Source organism: Diabrotica virgifera, chromosome 7 (genome assembly GCF_917563875.1).
Source record: "Diabrotica virgifera virgifera chromosome 7, PGI_DIABVI_V3a".
In the NCBI taxonomy this organism is placed as follows: domain Eukaryota; kingdom Metazoa; phylum Arthropoda; class Insecta; order Coleoptera; family Chrysomelidae; genus Diabrotica; species Diabrotica virgifera.
Genome location: NC_065449.1, coordinates 95,723,772 through 95,742,132, shown reverse-complemented (window position 1 = coordinate 95,742,132; position 18,361 = coordinate 95,723,772). Strand labels below are relative to the sequence as shown.

Genomic DNA, 18,361 nt, shown 5'->3' with positions numbered 1-18,361 from the left:
TATACACATTATTGCACTGTGTGTGGCGTAACTTTGGCGTATTTCTCTGATTATTTCATTCATAGGAGATTCTGACCAATAGAAAGCTACAGAAATCTGAATTAAATCGATAATTTTTGATAATCTCCCGTCGTTAAATATACTACGTCAGATGCCCTTCGTTGCTACGAAAAAATACATTCAGTGACATTAATGACAATTAATGTTTTAAAAATTATAAAAGTGATGACTTTCAATCGTCAAATATTTATAAAAACTGTGTGTTTAATGGTACTTACATAAATAAATTACAATAAAATTTTGGTTTTGAACAGTTTTATTCATGAAATAATCGCAACAAATTGCACTCGACCTCTGAAATTAATATAGAATTTTTGCTCTCGTGACACTTTGACATAATTTCACTCGCCTTCGGCTCGTGAAATTAAAACTGTCAAAGTGTCACTCGGGAAAAATTCAATAATTTCAGAGCTCTTGTGCAATTACTACTGAAAATTGTATTATATTTTTAGAAAATTTTGAATAATTATTGTTCGTAGAACAATATTAACAGTTGTTTTCAATACAGATTTCAATTCTCTACAAACAGCTTCTTATGACTTTTGATGTAAAATAATTAGGAAAGCAGGAATTCAACAGTTTAGAATTTTACATTGAGTTTCCAATGGCCCGTGTTCCAATTCACCACACGGAATTTTGTCTCACGAATCATAAGCCTTACAAAAATTATGAGCACACGAGTAGAACTAGCGGTAAATTTCATGGAAGAAAAGTACAACATTTTAACTTTTGGACTCATATTGGACAAAATGTAAATTTTTAATTTTGCGAAATTTTCAAAAAATATCTCTAAATGGAAACTTTTCTCACGAACCGTAAGCAGGAGAAAAATTCTGAGCACACGAAAGAACGAGCAGCAAATTTTATGTGCGAAAAGTGCAACAGCTTAACTTTTAGACTCAGATTGGACAGATTATTTTAATTTTACGAAATTTTCAAAAAACTGGTATTACGCCAGTCAATGGGAGCAAGAATAGGATATTACCTCCGAATTCTATCCTACTGCATGGATTTTAATGAAATTTTGGACCTAGCCTCTACTTATCTCCTAATTCAAAGTCTACCCTATGCCGATGTGTGCTTTTATCTTGGGATGGTTCCCACCAGTTCTTAGGGGTGGAAAATTTTTTGGTTAAAATTACAACGGAATTCGCTAGAGAACCTGCTTCTAAGCAAAAACTGTTCTATATTTTTTTTTTAAATTCAATACTTTTTGAGATATTCGTGGTTGAAAGTTGGCCATTTTTATTGAAACAATACCTTTTCGAACGGTTTTTTGCGAATACCTTAAAAACTATGCATCTAACTAAAAAACTATATCAAACATTTTTGTAGATTATAAAAAAACAAAGAGACAATTGCCTCATTGTTATAATACAAAAAAAGGTTATAATACATTCTCATATTGGTGTATTCAACTTAAAATAACAGAGAAACGGTCGATTTTTTTGGTCGAAAAGACCTTTAAAATGAGCTATATTAAAGGCCCATTACATTAAAACTAAGCGAGAATGCTGCAAACAAAATTGATAACTAATGTAGTTTAAGAAAAAATGAGAAGTAATTTTAACCCCCATCCACCAAAATGTAAATGCATCGTTTTCCTTCCACAATACCTTTTATTATAGTGTTATTTCTATGTTCAAAAAGTTGGACGGGTTTAAAATGAATGGTTTTTGAAAAAAAAAGTCAAATTATAGAGAGCATTTTTAAATTTTCTTAAAAATCTTCCTTTCTCTAGATGTAACTTGAAAATGATAAGAGATACAGTGTAACGGGTAGGTCTTTCAGGACGACAGACTCAGTAAAACACAGGTTAAAAATAAAGTAAATATATTAAAGATAATTATATACAGTTCAAAACAAATAAAATAAAATATAATTCCATCTTCTGCAAAGGAAAAACAATATTAAACTTTATTACAGTCATGCGATCATAATAGCAACATTAAAATAATACGATAAACAATATATACAATAACAATCTCGCTACGTTAAATCAACATAGCCCTATATTCCGATCCGGGGATCATTCCTCGCTACTACCGCCTACTGCGATAACGATCATGGCAAGACCCACGTCACTACTGTGGCGTCCGCCTAGGCATAGTCCCACCTCACAAACGGTGCATCTATATTTATATACAATAACAATCTCGCTACGTTAAATCAACATAGCACTATATTCCGTTCCGGAGATCATTCCTCGCTACTACCGCACACTGCGATAACGGTCATGGCAAGACTCCACGTCACTACTGTGGCGTCCGCCTAGGCATAGTCCCACCTCACATACGGTGCATCTATTGCCAAGCCAGCTAATGCTCGTTCAATACGCGAGCAGCAGCTGTTGAGCCATGGTTAGTTCAATTCGCTAGCCATGACTGATTTTCTCATTCTCATAGCTCGCCTTAAATATGCTCTCGATGCCCTCTCCTTCGGTTTCCCCCAGTGGTGCTATGCGCCAACGCTGACACTCCTCCGGTCGTCTCTGGTAAGGCAGCTCATCGCTTGTCGAGGTATCATATCGTTACAACAGTAATGAAAAATAAAAAGGAAATTTGTATCTGAAAAAGCCCTACATTTTTGTGTGGTATGTTTTTTTCGTGTCTCTTATCTTTTTCGAGTTACATGGAGGAAAAGGAAGATTTTTAGAAAATTTAAAAATGCGCTCTATAATTTGATCTTATTTTTTTCAAAAACCATTCATTTTAATCCAGTCCAACCTTTTGAACATAGAAATAACACTATAATAAAAAGTATTGTAGAAGGAAAACGATGTATTTAAATTCTGATGGATGAGGGGTTAAATATACTTCTCATTTCTTCTTAAAATACATTAGTCATCAACTTTTTGCAGAATATCTCGCTTAGTTTGAATGTAATCGACATTTAGTATTGCTCATTTTAAAGGTCTTTTCAAGCACTACAAAAGTTATTCGTGTCATTATACACCTAAAATCGACAGTTTCACTGTTATTTTAAGTTGAATACACCGATTTGAGCAAACAGCAAAAAAACAAACTCTTCTTACCTACCATATCCCTCTTTGTATTTTAACTAGAAGAAACTAATCTGTTTTTTTATAACCTACAGAAATATTTTATATAGTTTGTTGTTAGATGCATAGTTTTTAAGGTATTCGCAAAAATCCGTCCGAAAAGGTGTCATTTTTCAATGACAATGGCCAATTTTCAACCACGAATAACTCAAAAAGTATTGAGTTTTCAAAAAATGATTATAGAACAGTTTTTGCTTAAAATTAGATTCTCTAGCCTCTTCCGTGGCTATTTTAACCAATACATTTTTCACCCCCGAGAAGAGGTGGGAACCACCCCCAAGATAAAAGCGCACATCGGCATAGGGTAGACTTTGTTTCTTGAGCTATTCCCTACGTACTGTGAAAATATCAAGTAAATCGATGTAGTAGGATGGAATTCGGAGCCAATACCCTCATTGACTGCCCTATATCTACAAACGGAATTTTTACTCACGAATCATAAGCCTTACAAAAATTCTGAGCACACGCGTAAAACGAGCGGCAAATTTCGTGGAAAAAAAGTGCTACAGTTTAACTTTTGGACTTAAATCGAACAAACTAGTAATTCTTTAATTTTATGAAATTTTCACGTGTCAGTGTTAGTTGCCATACTCCTCCGAAAGATATCGATAATATGAGATCTGCGGAAAGCAGATCGGGCTACCGACCAAATGCTATTTTATATTGTTACAACACGCATGATTCATGGATTATTTGGTCTAGTCCTGTCGCCAGGGGGGGGGGGTACAACGGCCTCGTTAATTCAGATGGACTTACCCAAGTTTTTTTTATGTATTTTGACCCGTAGAACACGAATTTTTTGGGTAACAGTTGATCCGGATGTCGATAAGATTGTTATAGACCAAGAACTTGAGGAATCAAATAACAGCGATTTTTGGCAAAACAAAACAATATTTTGTATTTTTTGGGTCATTTTAAGCAAAAAATATTTCTACAAGTTTTTTAGTAGGATGCACAGTTTTCGAGATAAACGCGGTTGAACTTTCAAAAAATCGAAAAACTGCAATTTTTAAACCCGAATAACTTTTGATTAAAAAATAAAATAGCAATTCTGCTTAGCGCCTTTGAAAGTTCAAGTCAAATTATGTCGGTTTTGATTATTTGCATTGCTAAAAATTTATTGTGTTATTGTTAAACAAAGCTACAAACAACTAGTGCGTGAGTGATGTTTCTATGATTTCTCATTTAAAATCGAACGAGTAGGTAGAATAGGTACTAGTGCAATCAAGACTATTTCTACGTTACATGCGTTAAAACGCATGTAAAAGCACGGGAAACCCTACGTGTTTATAGCTTTGTTAAACAATAAAAAAATGAATTTTTACCAATGCAAATAATCAAAACCGATATAATTTGACTTAAAGTTTCAAATGCGGTAAGCAGACTTGCTATTTTATTTTTTAATCAAAAGTTATTCGGGTTCAAAAATTGCAATTTTTCGATTTTTTTAAAGTTCAACCGCGTTTATCTCGAAAACTGTGCATCCTACGAAAAAACTTGTAGAAATATTTTTTACTTAAAATGGCCCAAAAAATACAAAATATTGTTGTGTTTTGCCAAAAATCGCTGTTATTTGATTCCTCAAGTTCTTGGTCTATAACAATCTTATCGACATCCGGATCAACTGTTACCCAAAAAATTCGTGTTCTACGGGTCAAAATACATAAAAAAAACTTGAGTAAGTCCATCTGAATTAACGAGGCCGTTGTACCCCCCCTGGCGACAGGACTAGTCAGTTCAATCGTTTATTATCTTGCATGGCAGATGAAAAATGTACCAAAAGTTTTCCTAATCCATTTACTAACGATATGATCACAAAAATATCGACGAGTATCCAATCATGTATTAAAAATAGCAATAAGACAGAAATTGACATTGACAATCGTTGGTTGGGACTCTTAGCGCCCGACTCCACTTGCGATTTTGTAGTCGCGCGATTGTTTTGTCGCGAATATTGAACACATTGTTTCAAATACAAGTCAATCCACGATTATTTAGTCGCAAATGGATTGACTTGCATTGGAAACAATGTGTTCAATTTTCGCGACAAAACAATCGCACGACTACAAATCGCAAATGGAGTCCGACGCTTACGGTGCCTAAAATGATTAGAAAATTTTACCTATCCCGGCTCTTAGTCTAAAGGTTTTGCACATGGAAGATTATTTGCGCCTCGTATCAACTTTTTTCATACATAATATTTTTGAGTATTTTTTTTGTTCAGTTAATTTTTAGTTATTGAATTATCTAATTCTATAAAGCGATACTAAGTTCGCCGGGTCAGCTAGTTTTAAATAAACAAACCATTTCAGAAATTTTATGCTATATGGTTTTTGTCAACATTTATTTAAAATTACATTGGTAAAAAGTTTATTAGTATAAAACCTATACATATTTCTATTCTTTAAAGTTTACAAAAAAAAATGAACTAAAGTTTTTGAATAAATTAAGTTTACAATATAAATAAATTAAAATGTACAGAGTATGTCATTACTCCAAAATAACTTAATGATATAATATTTTTAATGGTACCTACCTATTCTATTTTTGTAAGAATCTATTAAATTAAAGAAGATGCAAAAAAACAAAATCGCCACATAAACAATGAGGATGTTCTTAGGAAAATGATAATGATAAGGATTTGATAATGGTTTTTCATAAAATCAAGGAAAGTCGATAAATACATAATGAGAAATCAGAAATAGTTTTGTTTGTTGATAACGATTTCCGAAGTGGAAGTAGAAACGTCAAATAAATTATATCATCATCAGTGGCGTAGTGGCGTTACAGCTCTTTATGAGCCAAAGCCTTTTTCAGAACAATCCTCCATTCGCCCCTGTCTCTGTTGTTTGTCTGTCTCAGTTTCTATGTTGTCTTGGTACCTAAGTCTCGGTCTTCCTCTTGCTCGTTGTCATATCGGCCCTCTTCGGTCAAAAACTTTTCTGACTATGGCATCTTCCTCTCGCCTGATTACATGACCTATCCATCTAAGGGGTGCTACCTTAATGAATTGTACAACGTCAGGTTCTCCAAAATTTCTATACAACTCAAAGTTGTAACGCCTGCGCCACAAACCTTGTTCTTTTATGCCACCATATATTCGTCTTAGAATTTTTCGCTCAAACCGTTTGAGCCGTTCTTGGTCATTCTGAGTAAGTGACCGAGTTTCTGAGCCATATGTTAGCACTGGTCTTATTAGTGTTTTGTAGACAGTCCAATTTAATTTTTCTAGGTATTTTTGAGGCCATCTGTCTTCTTAAGCCATAGTAGCACTTATTGGCGAGCACTATTCTTCTTTTAATTTCTTCACTGACATTGTTATCTTTAGTTAGCAGCGAGCCTAAGTATATGAAGGTGTCGACACCTTCCAGTTCTAGGTCGTCAATTATTATTCTTGTAGGTGTCGGGTTGCTTGACCTAGTGCAACACATATATTTGGTCTTTTGAACATTTATATTTAGCCCCATTCTCTGTGCAGATGCTCTTAACGACCGAAATGCTTCAGTCAGAGATTCTTTAGATCTACCTATGATGTCTATGTCATCTGCGTATCCGACAATTTGTACTGATTTGTTAAAGATAGTACCATTCGTATTAATTTGGGACTCTCGAATTATTTTTTCTAATGCCAGGTTAAATAAGAGACACGATAGTCCATCACCCTGTCTTAGTCCATTTTTGCAATGAAAGGGTCTTGAGAAATCGTTCTGGATCTTTACCACGCTCTCTGCTCCTGTGAGCGTAAGTTCAGTTAATTGGACAAGATGAAGCGGTATTTTAAATTCTACCATAGCAAGTAGAAGTTTACCTCTATTAACTGAGTCGTATGCGGCTTTGAAGTCCACGAATATGTGGTGGGTGTCGACACCGAACTCTAGGGTTTTTTCAAGGATCTGCCTCACTGTAAATATCTGGTCCGTTGTTGATTTATTAGGACGGAAACCGCACTGATATCCTCCTACTATTTCTTCAGCGTAGGGGAGAAGTCTTTTGTACAATACGTTGGACAACACTTTATATGCCATATTGAGTAGAGTGATGCTTGCTATAATTATCACACACCATCATGTCTCCCTTTTTGTGTAGAGGACACAGTACACCCAACTTCCAGTCTGTGGGTGTTTCTTTCTGTTGCCAAATTGCAGTTTATGAATGTGTTTCAAGAGGGTGTCGCTGCCGTTTTTTAAGAGTTCAGCAGGGAGATTATCCGAACCGGGGGCTTTGTTATTTTTAAGTGTTAAGATGGCTTCTCTAATTTCTTCTTCAGTGGGGAGTGGCTGCCGATCATCTTCATTAATTTGAAGCATGGGATCCTCCATCTCGCCATCTTCATAATTGCCACTAAGCAGTTCTTCAAAATGTTGCGCCCATCTGTTTAATATATGTTCCTTGTTACTAATTATAGAGCCGTCACTATCTTTACAGGCTATTATTCTGGGTTTGAAGTCTTGTCTGCAGCTATTTATCTGTTGGTAGAATTTTCGTATGTCTTTTCCATTGTGCTAGTTAACAATTTCGTTTGGTGCGTGTTCGTATTGTTCTTTCTTTTTTCTTCTGAACATTCCCTTTTCTTCCCTTCTAAGATTTTCATAATCTTCGAGAGTTGATCTCGTTCTGCGCTGCTGGAGTCTCTTATATGCTTCATTTTTTTGTTGGTTAATATGTCTACACTCTTCGTCGAACCAATCCTCGTTTTTTCTGGTCTTGATAGGTTTTAATACAGTGTCAGCCGCTGTGTGCATGGCTTCTTTACATTTAGTCCAATGCTCCTCTATACTTAAATTTTCACCGATGTTTGGTAATGTTTCGTCTAAGATTTTCATGTAATTAGCTCTAGCAGTTTCAGATTTTAGCACCTCGGTATTATATTTTGTGGGTTTTGTGCTGTGACCTTTTTTGCGTTAGATATGCGTGCTCTGAGCTTTGATTTTATAAGGTAGTGGTCAGAGTCTATATTAGCACCTCTACATGCTCTTACGTCCAGTACGTCAGAGAAATGTCGACTATCTATAAGTACGTGGTCAATTTGATTCTTGGTCTGGCCGTCTGGTGATTGCCACGTGGCTTTGTGGATGTTTTTGTGTGGAAAGCACGTACTTACTACCACCATTCCTAACGATGCAGCGAGTTCATTCAGCCGTAAACCATTTTGGTTACTGACCGTATGGAGACTATGTTCGCCAATAGTTGGTCTGTAGATTGTTTCTTGACCAACTTTAGCATTAAGATCGCCGATAATAATTTTTATGTCATTGTCCTGACATTTCCTATAAGTGCTTTTCACTTTCTCATAAAATAGGTATTTCTCCTCGTCTTTTTTGTCTTCAGTTGGATCATGAACATTGATAATGCTGTAGTTAAAGAACCTGCCCCTTATTCGCAATCTACATATTCTTGGGCTTATTGGGTCGAAAGCTATGATAGTTGATTTTACACGTTTGTTTAGTATGAACCCTACGCCAAAAGTGTGATTGCTTTCATGTCCGCTGTAGTAGAGAGCGTAGTCCTTTTTCTCCAGGCTGCCACTACCTGTCCACCTAACTTCTTGTAGTGCTATGATGTCTGCTGAGTATTCAATTAACGTTTTTAATAGATATCTTAGCTTCCCTGCGCTATAAAGCGTACGAACGTTCCAAGTAAATAATCCAATATCATTAGCCTATTTCGTTTGCCAAGTCGTCGACAAAAAGACCGTCCAGCTGATTGTTGTGAATTTTCCGTAACGTAAAAATTTTTACGGGAAGGGGGTGTTAACCCACTGCCCAACCCCCTTTTCGGAGGACCAAATAAATTATATAATAAACTTAAATTGTGGCTTTATTCCCAAATAAAATCGTAATTATTACTACTGTTATTAGAAGGAAAAAATAGAAATCAAACGTGAAGTAGAAAAATAACGTGGTGTAAAATATTACACAATGGACAAATTTGGACGTATAAACAGCTTTTAAAATAGAGGTCGATAGAAATGTGGCAGAGTAGGTAATCGCAAGTTTTGATAACAGTAAGAAGAAACTTAAATAAATAACAACTATATAACATTATAACATGAGAGTCCTAACTTTTTAGTTCCAAAGTTTTGGCTTTAAAAGTAGAGTAAAATTATAAACAAAATTATTTTTGGTAAAAATAGCAGCTTATATATCATTTCTTATTTATTTTCATGATTAATTACAATCTTAAGTTCTTTTTAGTCTTTAACATTCTCATTTCATTCCCACTTCATTCATATAATTTGCTATTACATATTACGAATATGGCAATAGTTGGGATTCCCCCACAAAGACATACATACAGTCCGTACAATATAGATACCGTTGCACGTCATCCGCGTCATAACACTTCACGTCACATGCTACCAACACGAAATATTTAAGTCGTAGGTGTGTTCCTTTTTAGAATCGTTTAGCTGAATACACTGGAATTACAGCCACTAGACATATTTTATTATATACGCGCAGAAATAATATTGGAAGATTTTTATTAACGTAAATTTAAAGAAACATGCCCTAACTTATTTTATTTAATTTGTATAAGTGGAATATAAAGCGTTTTTATAAAGCACACTTGTTCGGATTACACTCTAATTGCGATCGAACAAAGGTGACATTTTGGTATAAATATGTAACATTTATTTGACAGTTGCGGTGATGACACTTCATATTTGTTTTTATTCTTTGCTATAAGTATTTGTTTTATTACCTACATTACTGTTTTTATTATCCACAGAGAACGGCAGTTCTCACCAGTGGCGCACAACACCCCTACAAGCGACACTATATATAGACGAAATTTTCGATTTTCTAAACCTGACTGAATTGAAAATTGGGCCAAATCCCATCTTAAAGTTTAGGAAAAGACTCGTCCATCCATATGTTACTTCTCCATTTTGGTCCAAGGGTGTGGATTTTACGGCCCTTCCCATTTAAAGCCTGTTTTTCGTTCTCGTCCCCAAAACTCCCAAAAATTTCACAAATTTAAGCACGACCTTTGCGGCTTCTGATAGCATAGATCATTACCTTTCCGACGCATGTTTAATTTTAAAAATCGGTTATACCATTCAAAAGTTATCGAGCTCAGAAATGTGACTCAATTTTTATTTAAAAAATGTAAAATGTTTGTGGATATGTATGTTTGTATGTATGTGTGTGGAAAAGTTAAACCGATCTGAATTTTTTTTTCTGTGTTTCAAGAGGGTATGAGGGCCGATTCAGAACCGGTCTAATTTTTGACTTCTGACCACCCGTAAGTTAGCTAGAGGACTAAGTAAATACAAAATAGCATATTTTTTGGGCGTATATATCTTAGGTTCAAGGAAAGACAGGAAAACCGCAAATACACCAAATCAATAGAGTTGAATTAAGCTTTCAAATGGCGCCTAAGCAATCAAGCTGAGACATACGCACTGCTCACCATAGCCAAAAAACTGAAAAATTAAACTTTGAAAATTTTGGTTTTTCGACAATTAAGTACTCAAAATTTCAACCTACGAATTTCGCCAATAACTGTATATACCTTATATCTGGGAAAATTCGAATTTTTAAGTTATAGGCTTCATAAGTATGATCAAATCTATTTCTTATGGGAAAAAACGGTTTTTCAAGCTCAATAATTCCTGTAATACGTTCAGTTATCATACTCGATCTTGGATGCATCAGATACTACTTGTCAATATGTTTCAAATTCATGTTTAGTGATCAACATCAGGTAAGCCGTTCAGATAGAGCTCCAAAAGTATAATTAGTCCAGGAACTGAAATTTTTCACTTCGCAATTTTTACAGAATGGATAGATTTGCTTAAAAATTTGACAATAAGTAGTGGATAGTCCAAGGATCAAAATCTATATGATGCCGAAAGACGCTTTTACCATGGGGTGGTTGCCACCTCATCTCGAGGGTGGAATTTTTTTTTATATTTTGACCGCAAATGCTGGTAAAAATATTAATTATAAGCAAAAAATGTCCATTATACATTTTTTTGATAAAATTAATAGTTTTCGATTTATTAGTTATCGAAGATGTTAGTTTTATATCGGAAAGATTACCAGATAACGGTAGTTCTCGCCAGTGGCGCAGAAATACACCCACCTACACGCGACACTATAATATATACGAAATTTTCAATTTTCTAAATCTAACTTAATTGAAAATTTTGCCAACTCCCATCTTCAAGTTCAGAAAAAAACTCACCCATTCATATGTCAACCATCCATTTTGGTCCAAGGGTGTCGATTTTACGGCCCTTCCTATTTAGGGTCTGTTTTTCGTTCTGGTCCCCAAAACTCCCAAAAACTTCGAAAATTTAAGTCCGACTTTTGCGGCTTCTAACAGTACTGATCATTACCTTTAAAACGCATGTCTAATTTTAAACATTACCAGAGAACGGCAGTTCTCGCCAGTGGCGCACACCCACACCACCCTACACGCGACACTATATATAAACAAAATTTTCGATTTTCTAAATCTGACTGAATTGAAAATTGGGCCAACTCCCATCTTAAAGTTCAGAAAAGACTCACCCATTTATATGTCAACCATCGATTTTGGTCCAAGGGTGCAGATTTTACGGCCCTTCCTATTTAGGGCCTCTTTTTGGTTCTCGTCACCAAAACTCCCAAAAAGTTTAAAAATTTGTCCAACCTTTGCGGCTTCTAATAGAACTGATCATTACCTTTCCAACGCATGTCTAATTTTGAAAATCGGTTATACCATTCAAAAGTTATAGAGCTTAGAAATGTGACTCAATTTTTATTTAAAAAAGGGAAAATGTTTGTGGATATGTATGGATGTGTGTTTGAAAGTTAAACCGATTTGATATTTTTCTCTGTGTTTAAAGAGGGGGTCAGGGCCGATTTAGAACCGGTGTATTTTGTTACTTTTGACCACCCATAAGCCAGCTATAGGACTTGGTAGGTACAAAACGGCATATTTTTTGGGGGTATATTCGGATCACGAAGAGGCAGGAGAACCGCAAATACATCAAATCAATAGTGTTGACTTAAGCTTTCAAATGGTGTCTAAGCCGTCAGGATCAGACATATACACGGCTCAGTATAGCCGAAAAACTGAAAAACTAAACTTTGAAAATTTTGGTTTTTCGATAATTACTCAACATTTCAACGTACGAATTACGCCAATAACTTAGCGTTTGTAGAAGGACTCAAGACGAATCTAACGATGTATACCTCATATCCGGGAAAATTCGAATTTTTATGATAAAATCTATATAATCTCTTCATGAATATGATAAAATCTATTTCCTGTGGGAAAAACGGTTTCGAAAGCTCAATAATTCCTGTAATAGCTTCAGTTATCATACTTGACCTTAGATCCATCAGATCCGTTTAGAAGTTATTAAGATACAAAAGTATACTCCAATTAACGATTATTCCCCAAATGGTTTATGTAGTTGTAGTGGTTACGACGCTAAATTTGATCTGGCAACGGGCAATCCGACTTCATTTACCGGCCATCTCAATATATATTTTTTTCAATCTATTTCGAATAGAAAAAAATCTAATGTACATTCGATGGACACTAGATCATTTGGGAGATAATGCAACAAAGGTGACAATTTATAAAGCTTGACGTGTAATAGAGGAACATTGCATTCAACTTCATACATTTAATTTATAAATAACTTTGAAAAACTCCTGATACAAGAATAAAAAACCGCTAAACGCCGTAAAAATGAGTGGCGCATAAAATATTCCAGCTACAAAAGATCTGATATGAATGTTACGTGGCGCGAAAATGGATTTTCATTTGATGCAAAACAAAATTTTAGTTTTATTTTAAAATATTTTTCCATAATATTTGCTAAATTTGTATCAAAGGTACTCTTTTGTGGCGCGTTTATTTCAAATTTAGCAAATATTATGGAAAAATATTTTAAAAGAAAACTAAAATTTTGTTTTGCATCAAATGAAAATCCATTTTCGCGCCACGTAACATTCATATCAGATCTTTTGTAGCTGGAATATTTTATGCGCCACTCATTTTTACGGAGTTTAGCGGTTTTTTATTCTTGTTTACTTTAACGTAAGATTATAATAACTTAATTATTGTTTTCCATTTCTTAAGTTTTTATTTATTTACATTGAATATTAATTATTTGTTTTGTTGTATAAGCCACTTCCGCAAAAATTATGTGGTATATTTGATTTAAAATGAATTCAAGAATTTTTTGTAATTGGGCAAAAATGTCAACTTATATCTCTGACGTAGATAATGACGTGCAACGGTATCTATATTGTACGGACTGTAAGGGAACTTGGAAAGCTCCTCGTAATCAAACACTTAATCAAATAGATAATACAGTCATCGATGCAAGACACTGTTTCAACGTTTTAAATGTTCCAATCACTTAAATGTTTATTTATAGCCCATGTTCCGGAATTCTCTGTTCCTGACGTTTTTCTGGAACTGTATCAGACGTCAATGACGATGAGGGAGTAAACGTACACGTAACTTCTAATCTTTTACAGAATCACATCGGACTAATGATACCATACCATTATATGGAATACCAAATCCATTAAAATGAAAAATATTAACAAAGTAAGTTATCTGTCGAAGTAGCACAGAAAATGACAATAAATATCGTTCCCACACCACCAGATTGACAACAGGTGGAATACTTTCTTTGGTTACAACCTCCCGAGATTTTCAAAAATTATAAATCATACAGGATGCCGAGGAAATTAAGATAAGAGCATTTTAAATAATTCACAACCCATCTGCTCAGCGTGGCAAAAGTTCCAACAAGAAAGATTCCTTAGTACTCAACAAAAGAGTAAATGAATTAAAATGTATAAACATTTTCAATTTCTTTGCAACACGAAAATTCAGCAGCTGCATAATACTCTGGTTAAATCGGAGAGTGCAGGAAGAGTCTATACCGGTTTCGGAGGTTTTTTCCTCCTCATCAGTAGTCCCATATCCTCTTCTCTCCGATTTCTCCAGGCATCATACTTTGGGTCTTTCCGAATTGCAAAGAACGAAATGTCACGGATGTATTAGAGCCAGTAGTAGCAAGTAGAGCAAGTAGCACAGAAAACGACAATAAATATCGTTCCCAATCAATCTGGTGGTATGGGAACGATATTTATTGTCGTTTTCTGTGCCACTTCGATTGATAACTTTGTTTTTCGGTAGATGGCTCTAGTACATCCGTGACATTTCGTTCTTTGCAATTCGGAAAGGCCCAAAGTATGATGCCTGGAGAAATCGGAAAGAAGAGGATATGGGACTACTGATGAGGAGGAAAAAACCTCGGAAACGAGTGTTCGTTTAAGTCGTTTTTTTTTTGTTTCTTGAACTATCAAAAAACGTTGTCAAAAAATATTTGTAACAAATTTGTTACATTGCCAAGTATACGATGAGTAAAGCTTTTATTTTTTTCCAATTATTGTAGATTTTTGATTTTTTATCTGCAATATTTTTATGCAATTTTATCCGCTTTGCAGATAAATATGTTTAAAAAAAAGGATAGACAAAATTATTTCTGTTTTGTAAGTCCAGACACTACATACTTTCAGTGCATTAAGTGTGAAGGTAGGCGATTTTGTCTGAATGACAAAAGCAACGTTTTAAGCCTATCATCACAAATAAGGAGTTACCTAGATTATAAGGATTTTATTTAGAATATAATAAATATATTTTACAACTAAATAATTCTATTTTAAATTTACATTTTTTTTTTATTTTGGAAAAATTCATTTTCCTAAAATTTAATGGGTGGGAAGGGGGCATTATGACGCGAGAGTACTCCCATGAACTCAGATATAAGAAATTTGAACTTTGTTCTGAGAAATCGTTTCAAACCTTAGAAAAATCATGGATCATCGTGATAACAACGTTTATAGTATTCTTGGCAATGTAACAAATTTGTAACAAATTCAAATTTGGTACTTAGCGATAAATTAAAGGTGAAATATCTAGTTCATAAATTTTTAAATAATTCTAGACGGGAATTAATAGAAAGAAAACACATTTTTATTTTGGTTTGCCAAGAAAACGGTTAAACAATTAGTATCAACCAATTATAAAAGAACCTCAAAATAAATAAAAAAAAAACTTTATAATTGAAACTCTTTTTATGTAAGAGCTTTTTAGATCAAAAACCGTTTACTTACCCAAATTAAAAACATAATTTCCATCAGGCAGTCTCTCCTGTATATAATTCAGATTGTAATCGATCATAATATTCACTACTCTCAGCATATTTTCTTTTTCTTCCTTCGTGTACAGATGTAGACTCACAGGTCTGAAATTAGGAGTAATTATCGCAACTATTAGTGGCAGAATATCAAGCAGTAGCGACAATCGATGGCAATGAGCTCTTATTGTCGGCGGCATGCCTCGAAGTACTTCGGAAACAATACCCCTTCGATTTGTCTCTTTTTGTTTCATCTGTAAAAAAATCTCTTTGAAATAACTATAATCTAGTAAATCACTTATTACAAAAAAAAAAATATATATCAAGACACTTTGACCTAGAAACACGCGTTTTGATAACACGCGATAATAACTATGTATTTTATTTGAGGCCGTTCACATGCTAACGCGCGTTAAGCGCTTGTCATGTGAATGTGGTCAAAATACAGAGAAAAGAAGGTCAGTTACATTATTTAAAAAAATATATTAAAAATCCTCTATAAAAGGTGTATTTGTATTACAAAACACCCTTTCGGGATACATCATGGAACGTTTTCGGAATGACAGTTGAACTGACAGTTGCTAGTCAGGTTCCCCTCAGGGCCAGCAACCTACATAGTTAGAAGTACTAATGTAAAGTTGGTTAACTGGAACCTAGAGGTAACTAGGCCCTATACTTCTAATTTCATAATTTAACATTTTACACTTCCCGCTCAATATAACATGCAAATCCCACAATTAAGCATAATAAAGCATAGCATATGCTAAATTTGAAATAAAACGTGCCACAAAACAAAAGAGTACCTTGGATAAAGTTTGTATTTGGAGGTGCGTTGTGGCGTGTTTTACTTGAAATTTAGCAAATGCCATGAAAATCGAAATAAAACTATAATTTTATTTTCCATCAAAATGGAAATACATTTTTGCGCCACGTAATATTCATTTCAGTTCTTTTGCAGCTGGAATATTGTGTGCACCACGCGTTTACCGGTTTTTTAATCTTATATCAAGAGTTTTTCAAAGTTGTTTAAAATTAAATGTATGAACTTGAATATGTAATGTTTATAGATTACACGTTAACCGTTATAAATGATCGCCTTTGTGGCCTTATCGCCCAATTGGTCTAGTAGTTACGACACTAAAGTTGTGATGGAGCAATCCGAGTTCACATCCCAGCATCCCAATTTTTTTTCTCAATATAATTCTTTGTGTTCATCTAATGTACACTAGATTTTTTTCTATTCGAAATAAATTGAAAAAATATTGGGATGGCCGGCAAATGAACTTAAGATTATACTTTTGGAGCTCGATAACTTCTAAACGATGTAACCGATTTTGATCACAAATCATGTGTTTGAAAGGTATTGACAAGTACTGGCTGATGCACCTAAGGTCAAATATTATGGTATCTGAAGGTATTATAAGATTTAGTGAAAAAAAGCATTTTTCCCATAATAAATGGATGTGATCATACTTATGAGGCCTATAACTTAAAAATTCGAATTTTCTTAAATAGACCGTTAATTAAATTACCTTAAATACACCGTTTCTTAAATAGATAAAGTTATACACTGTTAGACGTGTCTGGAGTCCTTCTACAAACGCTCAGTTGTTTTGTGTAATTTTGTGTAATTGTCGAAAAACCAAAATTTTCTAAGTCAATTTTTCAGTTTTTCGGCTATACCGAGCCGTGTGTATGTCCGATCCTAATCACTTAAGCACCACTTGAAAGCTAAACTCAAGCGCTATTGATTTGGTGTATTTGCGGTTTTCTTGTCTCTCTTTGAACCTGAGATTATCATCATCAACCCGTACCCTGCTGGACTTAGGTCTCCCTCAGATCTTTCCATCTTTCTCTGTTTTGTGCGGCTTGCATCCAGTTGCTGACAATACGCTTCATATCGTCAGCCCATCTGGTTGGTGGTCGTCCTCTGCTCCGTAATGCTTCTTCTCGTGGCCTCCACTCGACAATACGTTTTGTCCATCGGTTGTCTGACAATCTGGCGACGTGTCCTGCCAATTCCACTTGAGCGACGCGATTCTATCTCATGTAACCTGAGATACATTTACCCAAAAGGCCAAAAAATATGCCCTGTTGTACCGACTAGTCCTCTAGCTGGCTTATGGGATGGGTGGTCAAAAGTCACAAATTCCACCGGTTCTGAATCGGCCCCGACCCCCTCTTGAAATATAGAAAAAAATTCAGATCGGTCTAACTTTTCCACACACATACATACATACCCACAAACATTTTCCTTTGTGTGTTATTGCGTTGCCGCTCCTGCAATACTCAGATCAGATTTATCGATGGATTCTTATGTAGTTTTTTCTTCTGAATCCAAATCTGAAAACGGCATTTCGATATTTCTTACCGTCTTCGAGATAATCGACCCCAAAGTGTAAAATGTGACGTCACAATCGGGTGATTTTCTTCCGACACACTACACGTCCAGCTGAAATCGTTGCTATCAAGTAGGCTAGTTTTTTAATCTCGATTTGTTAAGCAAATCATAATACAGTCGGAAAAATGAAGGAATACCCATGAACGAACATATAAAACACGCTCTATTTTCCCGTCACTGTGTCACACAAAAAATTGGCCAGCGCAAGCACATGTAATAATTATTGTTACATGTACTTGCACTGGACAATTTTCTTTGTGACACGGTGACAGGAAAATACAGCGTGTTTTATATGTTCGTCCATGGGTATTCTTTCATTTTACCGACTGTAGGTTATTTACATTTGAGTTTGACACTTCGTGAATGTCAAATTAAATTTTAAATTAAGTATTAATAAAACATTAATGACATTTGATAGTGAATTTAATTATTATATAAAATAAATAAGATGTTCAAAAATACAATTTGAGTATATTTTAAAAGCAATAATTTATTAACAGCTTCAAAAAGTTGTTTATACGAGTATGCGGCCTCCCCTTTATGATAAATGGACTGTTCCATTTGCTATGAAATTAAAATATAGTCGGTTCGCTAAACTCGACACAACTGGCTAGTGATTTTAGTACGTAATTTTTTGTTTTTGCGAATTTTGCCAAAATTGACAAAATTACTAATTATT

The 18,361-nt window shown here is 34.6% G+C and overlaps 1 protein-coding gene across 1 annotated transcript in view; it reads right to left on the bottom strand.

Moving 5' to 3' along the window:
• Positions 1-18,361, bottom strand: part of LOC114338471 (chromosome transmission fidelity protein 18 homolog) — a 291,258-nt gene that overhangs the window by 186,382 nt on the left and 86,515 nt on the right. Inside the window, exon 7 of the mRNA XM_028289072.2 lies at positions 15,259-15,535. Within this exon, the coding sequence (XP_028144873.2) occupies positions 15,259-15,535 (277 nt within the window). The remainder of the gene's footprint in view (positions 1-15,258; positions 15,536-18,361) is intronic.